This window comes from Populus euphratica, unplaced genomic scaffold, assembly GCF_000495115.2.
Source record: "Populus euphratica unplaced genomic scaffold, PopEup_1.0 scaffold54.1, whole genome shotgun sequence".
In the NCBI taxonomy this organism is placed as follows: Eukaryota; Viridiplantae; Streptophyta; class Magnoliopsida; order Malpighiales; family Salicaceae; genus Populus; species Populus euphratica.
Genome location: NW_011499910.1, coordinates 591,331 through 604,236, shown reverse-complemented (window position 1 = coordinate 604,236; position 12,906 = coordinate 591,331). Strand labels below are relative to the sequence as shown.

General features: G+C 31.2%; 1 protein-coding gene and 1 long non-coding RNA gene across 3 annotated transcripts; both read right to left on the bottom strand.

The window, feature by feature from the left end:
• Positions 1–1,109: 1,109 nt before the first annotated feature.
• Positions 1,110–1,442, bottom strand: LOC105133858 (uncharacterized). The gene is made up of 2 exons (XR_843884.1): positions 1,388–1,442; positions 1,110–1,348 (listed from the first exon to the last, which is right to left on the bottom strand). It is a non-coding gene; the product is annotated as an uncharacterized LOC105133858 (long non-coding RNA).
• Positions 1,443–1,523: 81 nt separating this feature from the next.
• On the bottom strand, positions 1,524–7,552 carry LOC105133859 (serine/threonine-protein phosphatase PP1 isozyme 2-like). 2 transcript variants are annotated; one of them, XM_011037990.1, is made up of 5 exons: positions 7,010–7,552; positions 3,171–3,730; positions 2,630–2,881; positions 2,041–2,079; positions 1,583–1,793 (listed from the first exon to the last, which is right to left on the bottom strand). In XM_011037990.1, exons 1-4 carry the CDS (start codon positions 7,182–7,184, stop codon positions 2,074–2,076), a joined length of 993 nt encoding a protein of 330 aa, XP_011036292.1. In that variant the 5' UTR covers positions 7,185–7,552; the 3' UTR covers positions 1,583–1,793; positions 2,041–2,073. The 2 variants fall into 2 exon arrangements, with proteins under 2 accessions (XP_011036291.1, XP_011036292.1); XM_011037989.1 differs by lacking the exon at positions 2,041–2,079 and having other exon boundaries at positions 1,524–1,793.
• Between the last annotated feature and the right edge of the window lie 5,354 nt (positions 7,553–12,906).

Genomic DNA, 12,906 nt, shown 5'->3' with positions numbered 1-12,906 from the left:
ATGTAAATTCTAAGTTTACAAGTTTTATTTTTTGTAGAATAATAATAATATAGTTTGTTTTCTTATGAAGTTTACAAATTCTTAAATAGAACAGAAATTTTATCTCAAGTAGAAAACAAAAATAAATATATAAGATTACAAAAAAAAGAGAGTATAAAATAACAAGAAAAATCACAAAAACTGACAAAATTAAAGTTTTAAAGTGAAATTTTTAAAATCTAAAAATCCAATAATCAGAATAACAATTTTATAAATATATTTATTTAATCATTTATATAATCTATATTAAACATATTCTCATTTAATTATGATAAATCCACAAATCATCTATTATCATGTAAACCCAACTACATCAAGTTCCTTCAATTATACGAAGAGCAGGTTCAATGAACTCGCCTGATGGATCTCCTTTCTCACACTACTTTAAGCTGCAAAAAAAGGAATTGCAATACATTAGAATGAGAGATTGCAAGCACATGTGCAGATAGAATGACCAAAAATATAAGAACTTGGACATTAAAGCATTTGAGAGCAAGTTCTTGATAAAATGTTCATAAGTTCTTCTGTTCTAATATAAACTATATATGCTACATTGAACAGTAAATACATCTCTCCCTGTGGACGCTTATTGTTCAAATCAGGTCTCTAACTTGGCAAAGGGACCGTGCTAAACAACTCTCAAATTTGAACTTCAGATCAGATCACTACATGAAAAGAAAGCAGGAAATAGAAGATCCTTTTTTTGGTCTTTGAGGCCACAAATCCTCACTCTCTTCAACTTGTTTTATCATTTGAACATAGTTCCCCGCCCATCTGACTCACCGATTTGTTCTGCTTATTGAACAATATTAACAGGGAAAGTGGCTGTTGGTACATGGAGGGAGAGGGAGGGTGGCTGGTTGGGCTGTCAGAGAGAGGGGCTTGGTTTTTCTCAATTTCAGTTTCTGTATATATTTTCCTCTTATACCTTAATTTATTTTGTGATTTTCTGATTCAGTTTAGGTTTAGCTGAATCAGTTTCCGACCCTTTAAACTGAACCGAGGTTCTTTCGTGTATTTCAATCAATTTTTTCAATTTTCCCACTCGGTTATTTTTAACACACTTTATAATACGAAAACATATGATCTTTTATAGAACTCATAGCCTAAGAAGATGAACACACAAGAACAGGATACATAGAACGGGAAGCATCTCTTTAAAGAAAAAGTCCATCTCCGTGTATTGCACAGCTCCTTCAAACTCAATGATGGTATTGAGATCCACGAGTTCATTGTTTAGACACTGTTTGTGGTATCACGGTCAAACGGCCAAAACACGTTGACCTTTTCCCTTTCTTTTCTTCTCAGAGTGATGTCATTTTTAATTTTTTATAGAATTAAAAATGATAATAATTGAGCTGACCCATGACTTTGAACTTGCCCTGATCAACCCCCAACTCCGGTTTTGACAAAAAAGCTCCCAGACGTGAGGAACAGTTTTGACAAAAAAGCTCCCAGACGTGAGGTGTTATAAGAGCAACATGGAAACAATCCATAGCAGCAATTCTAGCAGCTATTAGTGTACAATCAAGAAGAGGAGACCTCAGCCTTCTATCTTCAAACCCAACTTTACATAAGGAAAGCAAAATCTTTGCATCAGATTCTAACTCCCCACCCTCACCCCCTCCAATTTATACATTTTCAGCATACAGTAAGGAAATTAAATGGACCTTGAATCTCGGAGTGTTCTTGATCCAACTAAGCTTGATCTCTACGTGGAAATCCAATAGTCATACGTTTGTGCCAAGGAAGGACTGCAATGCCATAAACAAAACAAATATGACAGTTAGCAATTATATGTAAAATAAAAACACCGAAACACACAAAAGCATAAGTCACATGCAACGAAGATAAAATACATAGAAGGCAATGAACACGTTATTTAATGTTATCGAGCTTTCAACACATGCAGAAGATTCTCTATCCATGACTAAACGAGTTTCCCTGAAACTACCCTAAAACCCATTTGCTTGTCGACCACAAACAAGCCAACTCATGCACCATGTTTCATCCAACTCTACAGTCGCTCCACCATTACATCTGTCAATTCAACATGGTGGCACATTTATCTCTAGTCAGCCAATGTAGAAGAAAGCATTCACACTACGTCACTAACTACAGATTTATTCCAATTGAAGGGGGAAGAGAAAAGTACATTTACAAGTATCAGGACAACCACAAAAGAGTGCCGAAGTATCAAAGTAATGGAGAAAGGAAAAGTTAAGAGAAGAAAAACAGGAGTTCAAATTGCGAAGCATGCACAATTTCTTCAGTTTCTTTTCAGTCTTTGGATACATGGGAAAATGGTTGAAACTTTCCCCTCCTGAAAGCTGTGCCCGATAAAAACTGTAAAGGTATACGCTAAAATCACTTTCAAAAGATGACCATGAAAGATGAAAAGCTCTGCCAGAACACAGACAAGGACAAACATTAACTACTCCACTTGACTGTCTTGACCAAAATATTTAAGTAAATACATGAACTACAAAAGGGCACATTATCATACAATTAACATCGAGTACTCTAGTTATCTATCTAAAAAATCCACTAGAAAAACAGCGTTTCAGGTCTCTATAAATCATGCATTTACCTTGACTCCTGGAGGAGAGTTTCCAGGCTTGGCTGTAATGGTGCTCCCAAAAACACCTACTCTGGTTGAAGAGTTTCCAGGATTAAAATTTGATTTCTTATCAGCAGGCTTTAATATTTGGAAAGAGCACATTAAAGTCTCATCCACACTCATCATAGCACCAGCATTATCAAACTCCCCGCAGTAATTAGGCGCTGAAAATATAGTTACGAGTTGTCGGTTGGCAAAGAACTCGTATCCATCCTCCACAACCTGCAACATACATTCAGGAAAGAATGAATCATAAAGTCTTAAAAATGATGAAAAAAGAATAAACTCTGTTATAACTGAAAACACTGAATAGAATGGACAACCAAAGACAATATCACAGTAAGTTATAAATTTATAGGGAAAATGTCAAAGGCCATTTTCTTGAGGTAAACAAAAAAATTCAAGGGCCAATTGGCTCAAAAACCACTCCAAACATACGTACAGTTCCCAAAAGAAAACTGAGCAATTCAATAAAGGATAAAAGTGCGGCTCCAGATTGTTAATTCATAACCTGGTGGGCACGGCAAATGAGATCCAAATCCTGCTTCTGAAGAAACTCTGCCACCTTGTCAGGACCAAATGTGTATGAAACTCCCCTGTCATTCATCCCCCAACCCTGAACATCTTTACTAGGATCTGACCAGAGAAGATCACAGAGTAAACCTGAGTCAGGTACATCAGTTGGGCGCTGTAAGTTTCGAATCTGTTCCAAATTATTTAGCTCCGGAGACAATCCACCATGCATGCAGAGAATCTTCTCATCAATTAGTGCAGCCAGAGGTAGGCAATTAAAACAATCAATAAATGCCTTCCATATCCTAACATTAAACCTTCTCTTACACTCATCATAAAAACCATATATGCGGTTTATTGAAGCACATTCATGGTTTCCCCTCAAGAGGAAAAAGTTTTCTGGATATTTTATCTTATAAGCAAGGAGAAGACATATTGTCTCCAGGCTTTGCTTGCCTCGATCCACATAGTCCCCCAAAAATAGGTAGTTTGCTTCTGGAGGGAAACCACCATATTCAAATAGCCTTAGAAGATCAGAATATTGACCATGGATATCACCTGCATGTTACAAGCATATTCCAACAACAGTAGAAAATTCCTTAGTAAGAAAGGGGAGAAAAAAAAAATCTAGTGATACATAAAGATGCCAATTCTTTCCTATTTTATAATATTAACTACATTGATTGTTCTCAACTAATCAGCAGACCACATCAAGTCCGTCAACACACACCATCATACTTTTTAAATCAATGACTTCAAAACAACATGAGAGTACTGCATGTAAAAATCCATCACCAATGCATCATCCAGCAAAGAATATATGGACATTTGATCATGCACAAGCACGTAAACCATCGAAGTAATGGCCTTGAGGATATGTTTGATACAAGAGTATTGAGGACAAGATTACCATTCTAATAACTAAGTTCGTTAGTTCACTTTTGGAGAGATGAAAGGCTACATCATTTTTGTAGCCATGGCCAAACATAAATAAATGAGGTTTTCTAGAAAATAAATATACATCATTTTCAAGAAAATATTCAAGTGGATTGCTGCAAATGGAAAACACCTAGAGCTTCTCACTACATGAGAATTGACTTTCAAAAGAGACTTTGCAAAGAAACTAGGATTTATGAGGAAAGATTGCATCTAAGAGAATTAAGGACAAATTTCCTGAGCAAATGTTGCTGAATATCCAACACACTCATCAAGAGAGCAAGTTTAATGGTTAGTTTAATAAGTTTGAAACCCGAGTATTTGAGAGAAATACATGATTCAAGGGATCAATACAAAGCATCATTTAAACTTTGTTCAGATTAGAACATGCAACTAAGGAAAACAAAATACTGTGCTATCAAAATAATTATTTTGAAAATTCTACTAACTGCTTAGAGAATCTCGAATAAAATAAAAAAGACACAAGTACACTAAGATCAGAACACAAGCAGTTTCCAATCTCCTTGTGCAATTTGTACTTGCAATTTTGAGGTCAAATATAAAAAATATTAATAAAAAAATATACAATTCATATTTTGGAAGAATTAAACCATTTACTTTGATAATAACTTGACAATGAAAAGCAGACAATAATGTTTCTTAGACATCTAATAAACCATAAACCTCAAAGACATTTAAAAATACCAAAAGGATAGATCAGGAAATGATGATTAGCATTAAATGGCCATAGTAGTGATCATGCAGGTGTTTTATTAGGGCATGACTAGCCTGCAATCAAAATCCTGTGCAAGTTCTGCCATGCAGTGTCAATAGGAATACTAACACGCACATAACCAAGCCAAGTGCATGGAAGAAACAAAAAGGAAAGGCACAAAAAACAACTCCATAGCAATCTTTTCCCAGCGTGCATGAGCAAAAACATGTAAAAGGATATGTGAACCCTCAACAGAACAGGAGAGAGATTCAATACAAGAAAATAGATCAGCATCAATAGAAATAACAAAGAAAAGCAATAATCTGCAACTCAAATAAAATTCATTGGATCAGCAAACATTTTTTGGGAATGTAACAAAAACCCACATGAAGGATCCTCGGACACTTCACAACAGGAGAACACAAACACGCAATTGTTGCCAATTATCAAAGAAGAGAGCGCTTAGTGCACCCAACCAACCAGACATTGCAATGTCTAAAACACAGTTTTCTTAAACATTTCTTCATGGAAAAATGAGATTTTGCTGATATACAGAAAATGTTACGCATAACTTAGTTACGAGGGTCAATAATTAGCAGGCCTCAATATTTGGTAATTGTGACAAGATTATGCATATTTCATGAAAAAGGAATCACACAGCAGGCCAGAATTTGTGAGATCAGATTCTTCAAGTAACTTTATTTTTCTTTGGTACAATGCCACATAACCTTAATGAACTATAACATGTATTTTGTTTTAGTTCTTGATTCAAGTGAATTACTCTCAAGACATTTGAGAACTCCTAATCCTGATGCATAAAGATAGCCAAACTGCAAATACATGATCTCTTGGGAAGTTCTGGATATGCATGCCAAGTTCAGGGGTTGCAATTTAAATTCAATCAATCATGAATTCATTGAAAACAATTAAACTTCAATGCAAGCAGTTGCACTATTTCCCTGGCAAGTCAAAATTCAATGTTGAACATTCAATACAGAGGGCATAAATGGACAAACATAAAAAAAATGCAAACCCATCACGTGCCTTGGTTCAATTTAATCCCTTTGTAATGCACATAGAAAAAACGAGAAGACAAATTTCCATAAATAAATGAAATGCTTTCAGATGAAAAAAGTAATAAAATGTATCAATAGTCAATTTGACACCCGTGATAAGTTCATGAAATGCAAACTTCAGTTCACAATCTTGACACAGTTTGCGAATAAGCACATACAAACATACAAAACACATAAAATCAGTAAGATTCATCTATCAATCAAAATCAAACAAGACAAATGAATTCTCCAGAACCAATACATGCACAAGAAGATAAGTAACCAACATGGCAATGAAATTGTGCCCGAAACATTAAAAAACGATAAAAATTAATCAAATAAGAGCAGCATGCCAAGCGAAGATAGCATAAAATACAATGAAACTCTATGGGTTTGTCCAACTACAGACAAGGATCATTTAAATATAAAACGCAATCAACAAGCAAGCAAGCCCAATCAAGCCAAAAAACCAGAAGACGTTGACATCATAAAAAGATAGCTGCACCAAAATATAGACTTGGATACTGTTATGAAGCAATAAACCACTGCTAAATCACAGGCAAGTCACAACTTTCAATTTCAGGTAACACAAACCCAAAACAACTCTCCAAGGCTCCACCAAAAGACAACCACAAATCACAAAAAAGCACCTCAATGAAGCAATCCATCAAATCCAAGAACCACAAACTAGTAAACACCAAATGGGGTTACCATAATCCATGTAAAATTTAAACCTTTCATCTAAACAAAACCGTAAGTCCCTACAAACACTTTATAATAAGCAATAAAATCACAACTACGACACAAAAGAATCCTACAAGACACACAAAACCAACAAAATGATGTTCATAAAAGACGCTCCAAATCTTAATAGGGTCATCAAAGACACAATCTTTACTTAAGAAAAAACATGGTAAGCAACTAAACACCAATCCTTAAAAAAAAAAGTAATGGGAACAAAAACAAGTAATGGGAAAAAAAAACCCTCCAAGCCTAAAATAATAAACAAAGAGTAAAGCATAAAAGACCATAAAAATTTACATGGGTTGTTAAAATAAAAATAAAAACATGGGACATTCTTAAAATGTTAGAAAACACAAAGAAAAGCAAATCCAGGAAGAAAAGAAATACCACAAATCTTGATGGGTGCTTCAAGCTCCAACAAATTAGGCTGGCGCAAGAAAATCTCTCTAGACACCACACAAAGTTGCCGGATCTCTGACTCTGATAACTGAACTTGCTTCCCAGGTTTCCCTCTAACCTCTAATAACCTCTCGATTATATCATCAAGAACTGCTTGCTCCATCTTTTCTTCTTTTCTCGAAAAAAAAAAGGTACTCTTTTCCACTACGAATCAAGATTTTGACGCCAAAAAGTCAATGGTTGTGATTCTTGAGAGATGGAGAGAAGGAAGGAGGAGATGGAGGGGATAGAGAGTATAGGCATAATTGCATGATTGTCTTTGGGGGATGGCCAGGAATGGTGGACGGTGACGTTTTATCAATAGAAGGGTGTCGTTTATATGGAGTAGGGAGAATTTGAGTCTTTTGGACGGAGATTTGTGGAGCGATAGAGAGAAATGGGCTGACCTAGACTGATGGGAGAAGGCAGCGAGTGTCCGGTAAATTTCATAGGGGGGAAAATCTTGTCATTGGGATTGAGACGCAGTGTTTTTCCTTCCTCTCTGATTGTTATCTATATAGAAAAGTCATAAGTTCAGAATATGATGATAGCTACATAAAGTGTTCTGAATGAGACGCCTTACCTAATGAAATTTGAAATTTTTACTAGAAAGTAATAGTTTACAGTGCTATGCATTTGCTTGAATAAAAAAAAAATTGAAGGTAAAAGAAGATGTTGATATAACAAGAAACTATTTGCTATTACTTAGTTGGATAAATTAATCTTGAAATCTAATTTTTTTAATCTAAATAATTTAAAAATAAACTGTGTGTAAGTTGTTTTTATAGGAGGATATAACTGCTATAATTTAAAAAGGTTATTAATGAAAATAAGTTATGAGCTCGATAAAAAGATAAACTTGTTTTGTGACAATAAGATTGTAATTGATATCTCATGAAATTATATTTAGTATGATAGAATAAAATATGTAGAAGTAGACAAATATTTCATTAAACAAAATTTTTTAAAAAAATTATTTGTTTCTTGTTTGTTAAATTAAAAGATTGGCTAACAAATGTACTACAAAAATAATTTCTAGTAGGATTTTTCATGAATTCTTTGACAAGTTAGGTATTGAAGATACATGTATACACCAAATTATAGGGAAGTGTTAACATAAGTGTTATATTAAAATAGGAACACCAATTGGATATATCAAATCCCTTGATTTAAGGTTCAATCTCTTGTACTTTTGCCATGTACATTGGATTAGTTAAAACAAATCTTTAAGAGATCTCTTCTCTATATCTCTATATAGACTTTAATTGAAATAATGAAAGATGATGAATAGAGAGATTAAAGTTTCTTTTCCAAAATTCTAATACACATTAGGAAAGTTAAACTTAAAAAAGATTTTATGGAATCATTATTAAGGGTGAAGTGAAAAATTAAGGACAAGATGATGATGGCAAAAGGATTCACAATCAACTTGAACTAATCAAGTTGTAAAGATTAAGGAGTTCTACATTATTATCTAGGCAAAATCCAAGAATTATAAAGTTTGAGAGAGGAAATTAGATTTATAGCTTATTAATGTGCGAAGAAGAGAAAATCAAGGGCCAAGAAAAGCTAAGAGAAATTGATTGCAACTGGTGATGAATATAAAATGGGGAGAATTAGTTAAAGTTTTAAGACAAGGAAGAAGGAACTCATTAAAGGAATGAGAGAAAAAGTTCAAAGTTTTTATAAGCTACATCTTTCTTGTTCTTTGTATTTTTAAGAGGATCGAAGAAGAAAGGAAAAATTGAAGTTATTGTTAAAAACATTGTAATTGGCAATATAATGATGACAAATGAAATGAAATATACACAACTATATCAATATATATTAAGATCAAAATGATCAAGCTCTATACTTTGACGAATATCAATTTTAAGGATATATATTAAAAAAACAATAATAAAAAAGTTGTTATGTGAATATAGAATTGAATGGAATTTATTTTTTAAATAAATATTTTTATCGATCCATATTAATCTTACTTTTCAACTCAGTCTATATTTTACCTTAAAATAACTTCAAATCAAGTTTTATAACTTTAATTTCATAAATAATTACTTAGAGGATTCCAAAATAATTTTGAGTTCCGCCGTTAAGAATATCCACACCTTGCTTGCTAAAGAAAGTCTTTAGCTATAATAATGTGGTTTTTTTTCCCATAACATTCATGTTTTCTAAAGGATTTCTCATGCAGCTTTATGAACAATTCACAAATAATGGCTTAAGGGTGCTCCAAATTAATTTTGAATTCAACCATTGATAACATCCATACCTTGCTCTCTAAATAGAGTAATTAGATATAATACGAGTTAATATTGTTTTTCTCTATAATATTTATATTTTTTAAAGAACTTTCTATTATAGCTTCATGAACAGTGCTCCTTATATATAACAAGCATTGCTAAACTCTTTAAATTGGTTTGAGATAACAAAAAAAGAAAATAAAGAATATGAAGGAAAGGAAAGATTGAAAGGTGGGTTGTTCTTCATCTCTAATATTCATCTTTAGTTTCAAATCATCTTTCTATTCTCTATATTTCAAGGCCTTTTCCTTATAATTTAATATCATCATCAATTCCTAATATGTAATCCCTCATATAAAATTTATATGGTGTTTGTAAACTATTGAAAGTCTCACTTGATAATAAAATAGATTAAATAAAAAAAGAAGAAGAAAAGGTAGTACTGGATAATTTAAAAGGAAATTTTATGAAAAAAAACTTATATATATAATATTTTAAAAGAAGGCTAAGATGAGGTATCTGGTTAAATGAAAAACATATAAACTAGACATAATGATATTGTTGTAAATATTAATAGAATATAAATATGTGACCCATTTATTTTTTAAATAAATATTTTTATCGACCTAGATTAACCTTACTTTTCAACTCATAGTCTATATTTTACCTTAAAATAACCTCAAATCAAGTTTCATAACTTTAATTTCATAAACAATTACTTAGAGGATTCCAAAATAATTTGAGTTCCGCCGTTGAGAGTATCCACACCTTGCTTGCTAAAGAAAGTCTTTAGCTATAATAATGTGGTTTTTTTTCCCATAACATTCATGTTTTCTAAAGGATTTCTCATGCAGCTTTATGAACAATTCACAAATAATGGCTTAAGGGTGCTCCAAATTAATTTTGAATTCAACCATTGATAACATCCATACCTTGCTCTCTAAATAGAGTAATTAGATATAATACGAGTTAATATTGTTTTTCTCTATAATATTTATATTTTTTAAAGAACTTTCTATTATAGCTTCATGAACAGTGCTCCTTATATATAACAAGCATTGCTAAACTCTTTAAATTGGTTTGAGATAACAAAAAAAGAAAATAAAGAATATGAAGGAAAGGAAAGATTGAAAGGTGGGTTGTTCTTCATCTCTAATATTCATCTTTAGTTTCAAATCATCTTTCTATTCTCTATATTTCAAGGCCTTTTCCTTATAATTTAATATCATCATCAATTCCTAATATGTAAACCTTCATATAAAATTTATATTGTGTTTGTAAACTATTGAAAGTCTAACTTGATAATGAAATAGGTTAAATAAAAAAAAGAAGAAGAAAAAAGTAAAGAGTAAAGAGGAATCGAGTTTTTTTTTTGTAAAATGTACCTTGAATTAGTGTTGCTAAGAGGCAAAGAGCTCCTTTACCATGATTGATTGAAGTTTTATTATAATTTTAAGCATGAGTGTTATTGATTGTATTATGTAAACTTAGGGTTATAATGATTGGTTGACTAGAATGATGATTTTGGTTTATTTTTGTGTTCTTAATTATAAATAACTAATGGTTAAAATTAATTAATGAATTTTTTTTTGAAAGGAAACCATTTTCCCTTGAAGTTAGAATTAACCAAGACTAAGAAAAATAGGAATTGATTTTTTTATTTAATTGTTGTGATATTCAAAATAAATTGCATCAAATGAAGTGTAAAATTAGTGGATAATAAGAAGTTAACACAAAAATTAAAGAAAACTCATGTCTCCCATTAATGGTAGTTTGACCAAGTGTTGAAATAAGAGAGTTTTAATTGCTTAATTAAAATTGATGTGTGAAATATGTTTGATTGTGTTATATAACATGTTATATGATTTCATACGAAGGAAGTTCTATGGAATTTAAAAAGGAACCTTTGGTTCTTAAATGAATGATTTTGGCTGAAATGTAGAAGAAAAATAAATTGTTATTTTAAACTTTCATGAGAATTGAGTTGAATTGTGAATATATGATGTATTTAAATGATTGTAATAAGAAAAACTATAAAAAACTAGAATGGAAACTCAAGGGATTAACCCTTAAAGTTTTGGCCAACCTAAAGAAAAAAAAAAGGTGGACTTGTGTTCCAAGTGTTTTTTTTTTTTAAAAAAATCTTTATGTTAGGGGATGGGAGAGGCAAAGTTGTTATATATGCTTTTTTATTGCTATTGAATTGATAGTTTTGACTATTGAACCTTTGATAATGAATATAAACCTAATAAATATATATGTATGTTTGATTTCTGCAAAGAAGAGAAATGTGAAGTTTTGTGATAAGAAATATGTGTTATGCTTGAAAAGAAATTCTCCTTTTCTCTTGATATATTTTCTATGTATTAACTTTATAAAATGGTGAAAATATATATACAGACTTGATTTTGATATATTGTAACTCACTTAAATCTATTGCAACAAACCTTAACCGCTATAAATAACTTAATTAACTTGAACTATTAATCAGCAGCTGCAGGTTTGATCTCTATCATATCGATAATATTATGTATATTCCAACAAAAGATTTGAGAATATTAATTGAATAAGAATTTGAAAAAAATTTATGATATATTGAATTATATCTTTAATGGTATAAGGAAGGTTGCCAAAACATGACAATAGCAAGGAGCAACAACTTGTGCATTGACTCTAAGTAGATACCCTGCACTTTTCTATTTAGAAGATTTCTCTAAGTTTTTTGAATTGTAAATTCTTAAACATTTGTGTTTATTAATAAAAATGCTAATACCAAAGAAAAATTAATTTGATTAGTTGTTTTGAGTGGAATTAGTGATATCAATGTAATTGACTATCGAGATATTTAATTAACTAATTATCTCAGGTGAAGCTAATAATATTAATATAATTGATTACTATAATATTTAGTTTGACTAACTGTCCGGAGCTAAACATGACATATCAATATAATTAATTGCTAAGATATTTAACTTAAATGGTTATACTGGGTGAAACTAGTGATATCAATATAACTTAGCGCTATCATATTTAATTTTATTAGTTATCCAGGGTGGAGCTAATGATATCAAAGCGATTTAATTTTTAACACATTAATTTTTTTAAAATATTTTCTTTAAATATTTTGAAAAAGTAAAAACAAGTATGCCTCCAATGAATTCTAGATTTTTAAACTGTAATATCAATATCAAATAGCACACCCCTTCTCTTGATGTGCACAAATACACTCATGCAATTATTGTTTTTGCTAAAATAAATAAATAAATAAATAAAAAGAAACATGTAGCTTTTGGATACATTGAGATGTTATCTTGTGATATCATTTTTACTTCTTTATATGTACTTTTGGAGAAAACGTCTTGGTGGGTGCTAGTGGAGATGTAAAGATGATTTTGATGGCAACAATAATAGTGGAAGTGGTGACCTTCTCATTGTCATTATTGTTCTTTTCTGTAATTGTAGATGAATAAATATTAATGCGTATTCTATGGATTAATGTTGACAAAATATTTTAAGGATAGAGAATTTATTTTATTATTTAAATGGTAATCATTTTAAACATGTTTTTTTGAGATATTTGATGTAATCAATTTCTTGAAAAAT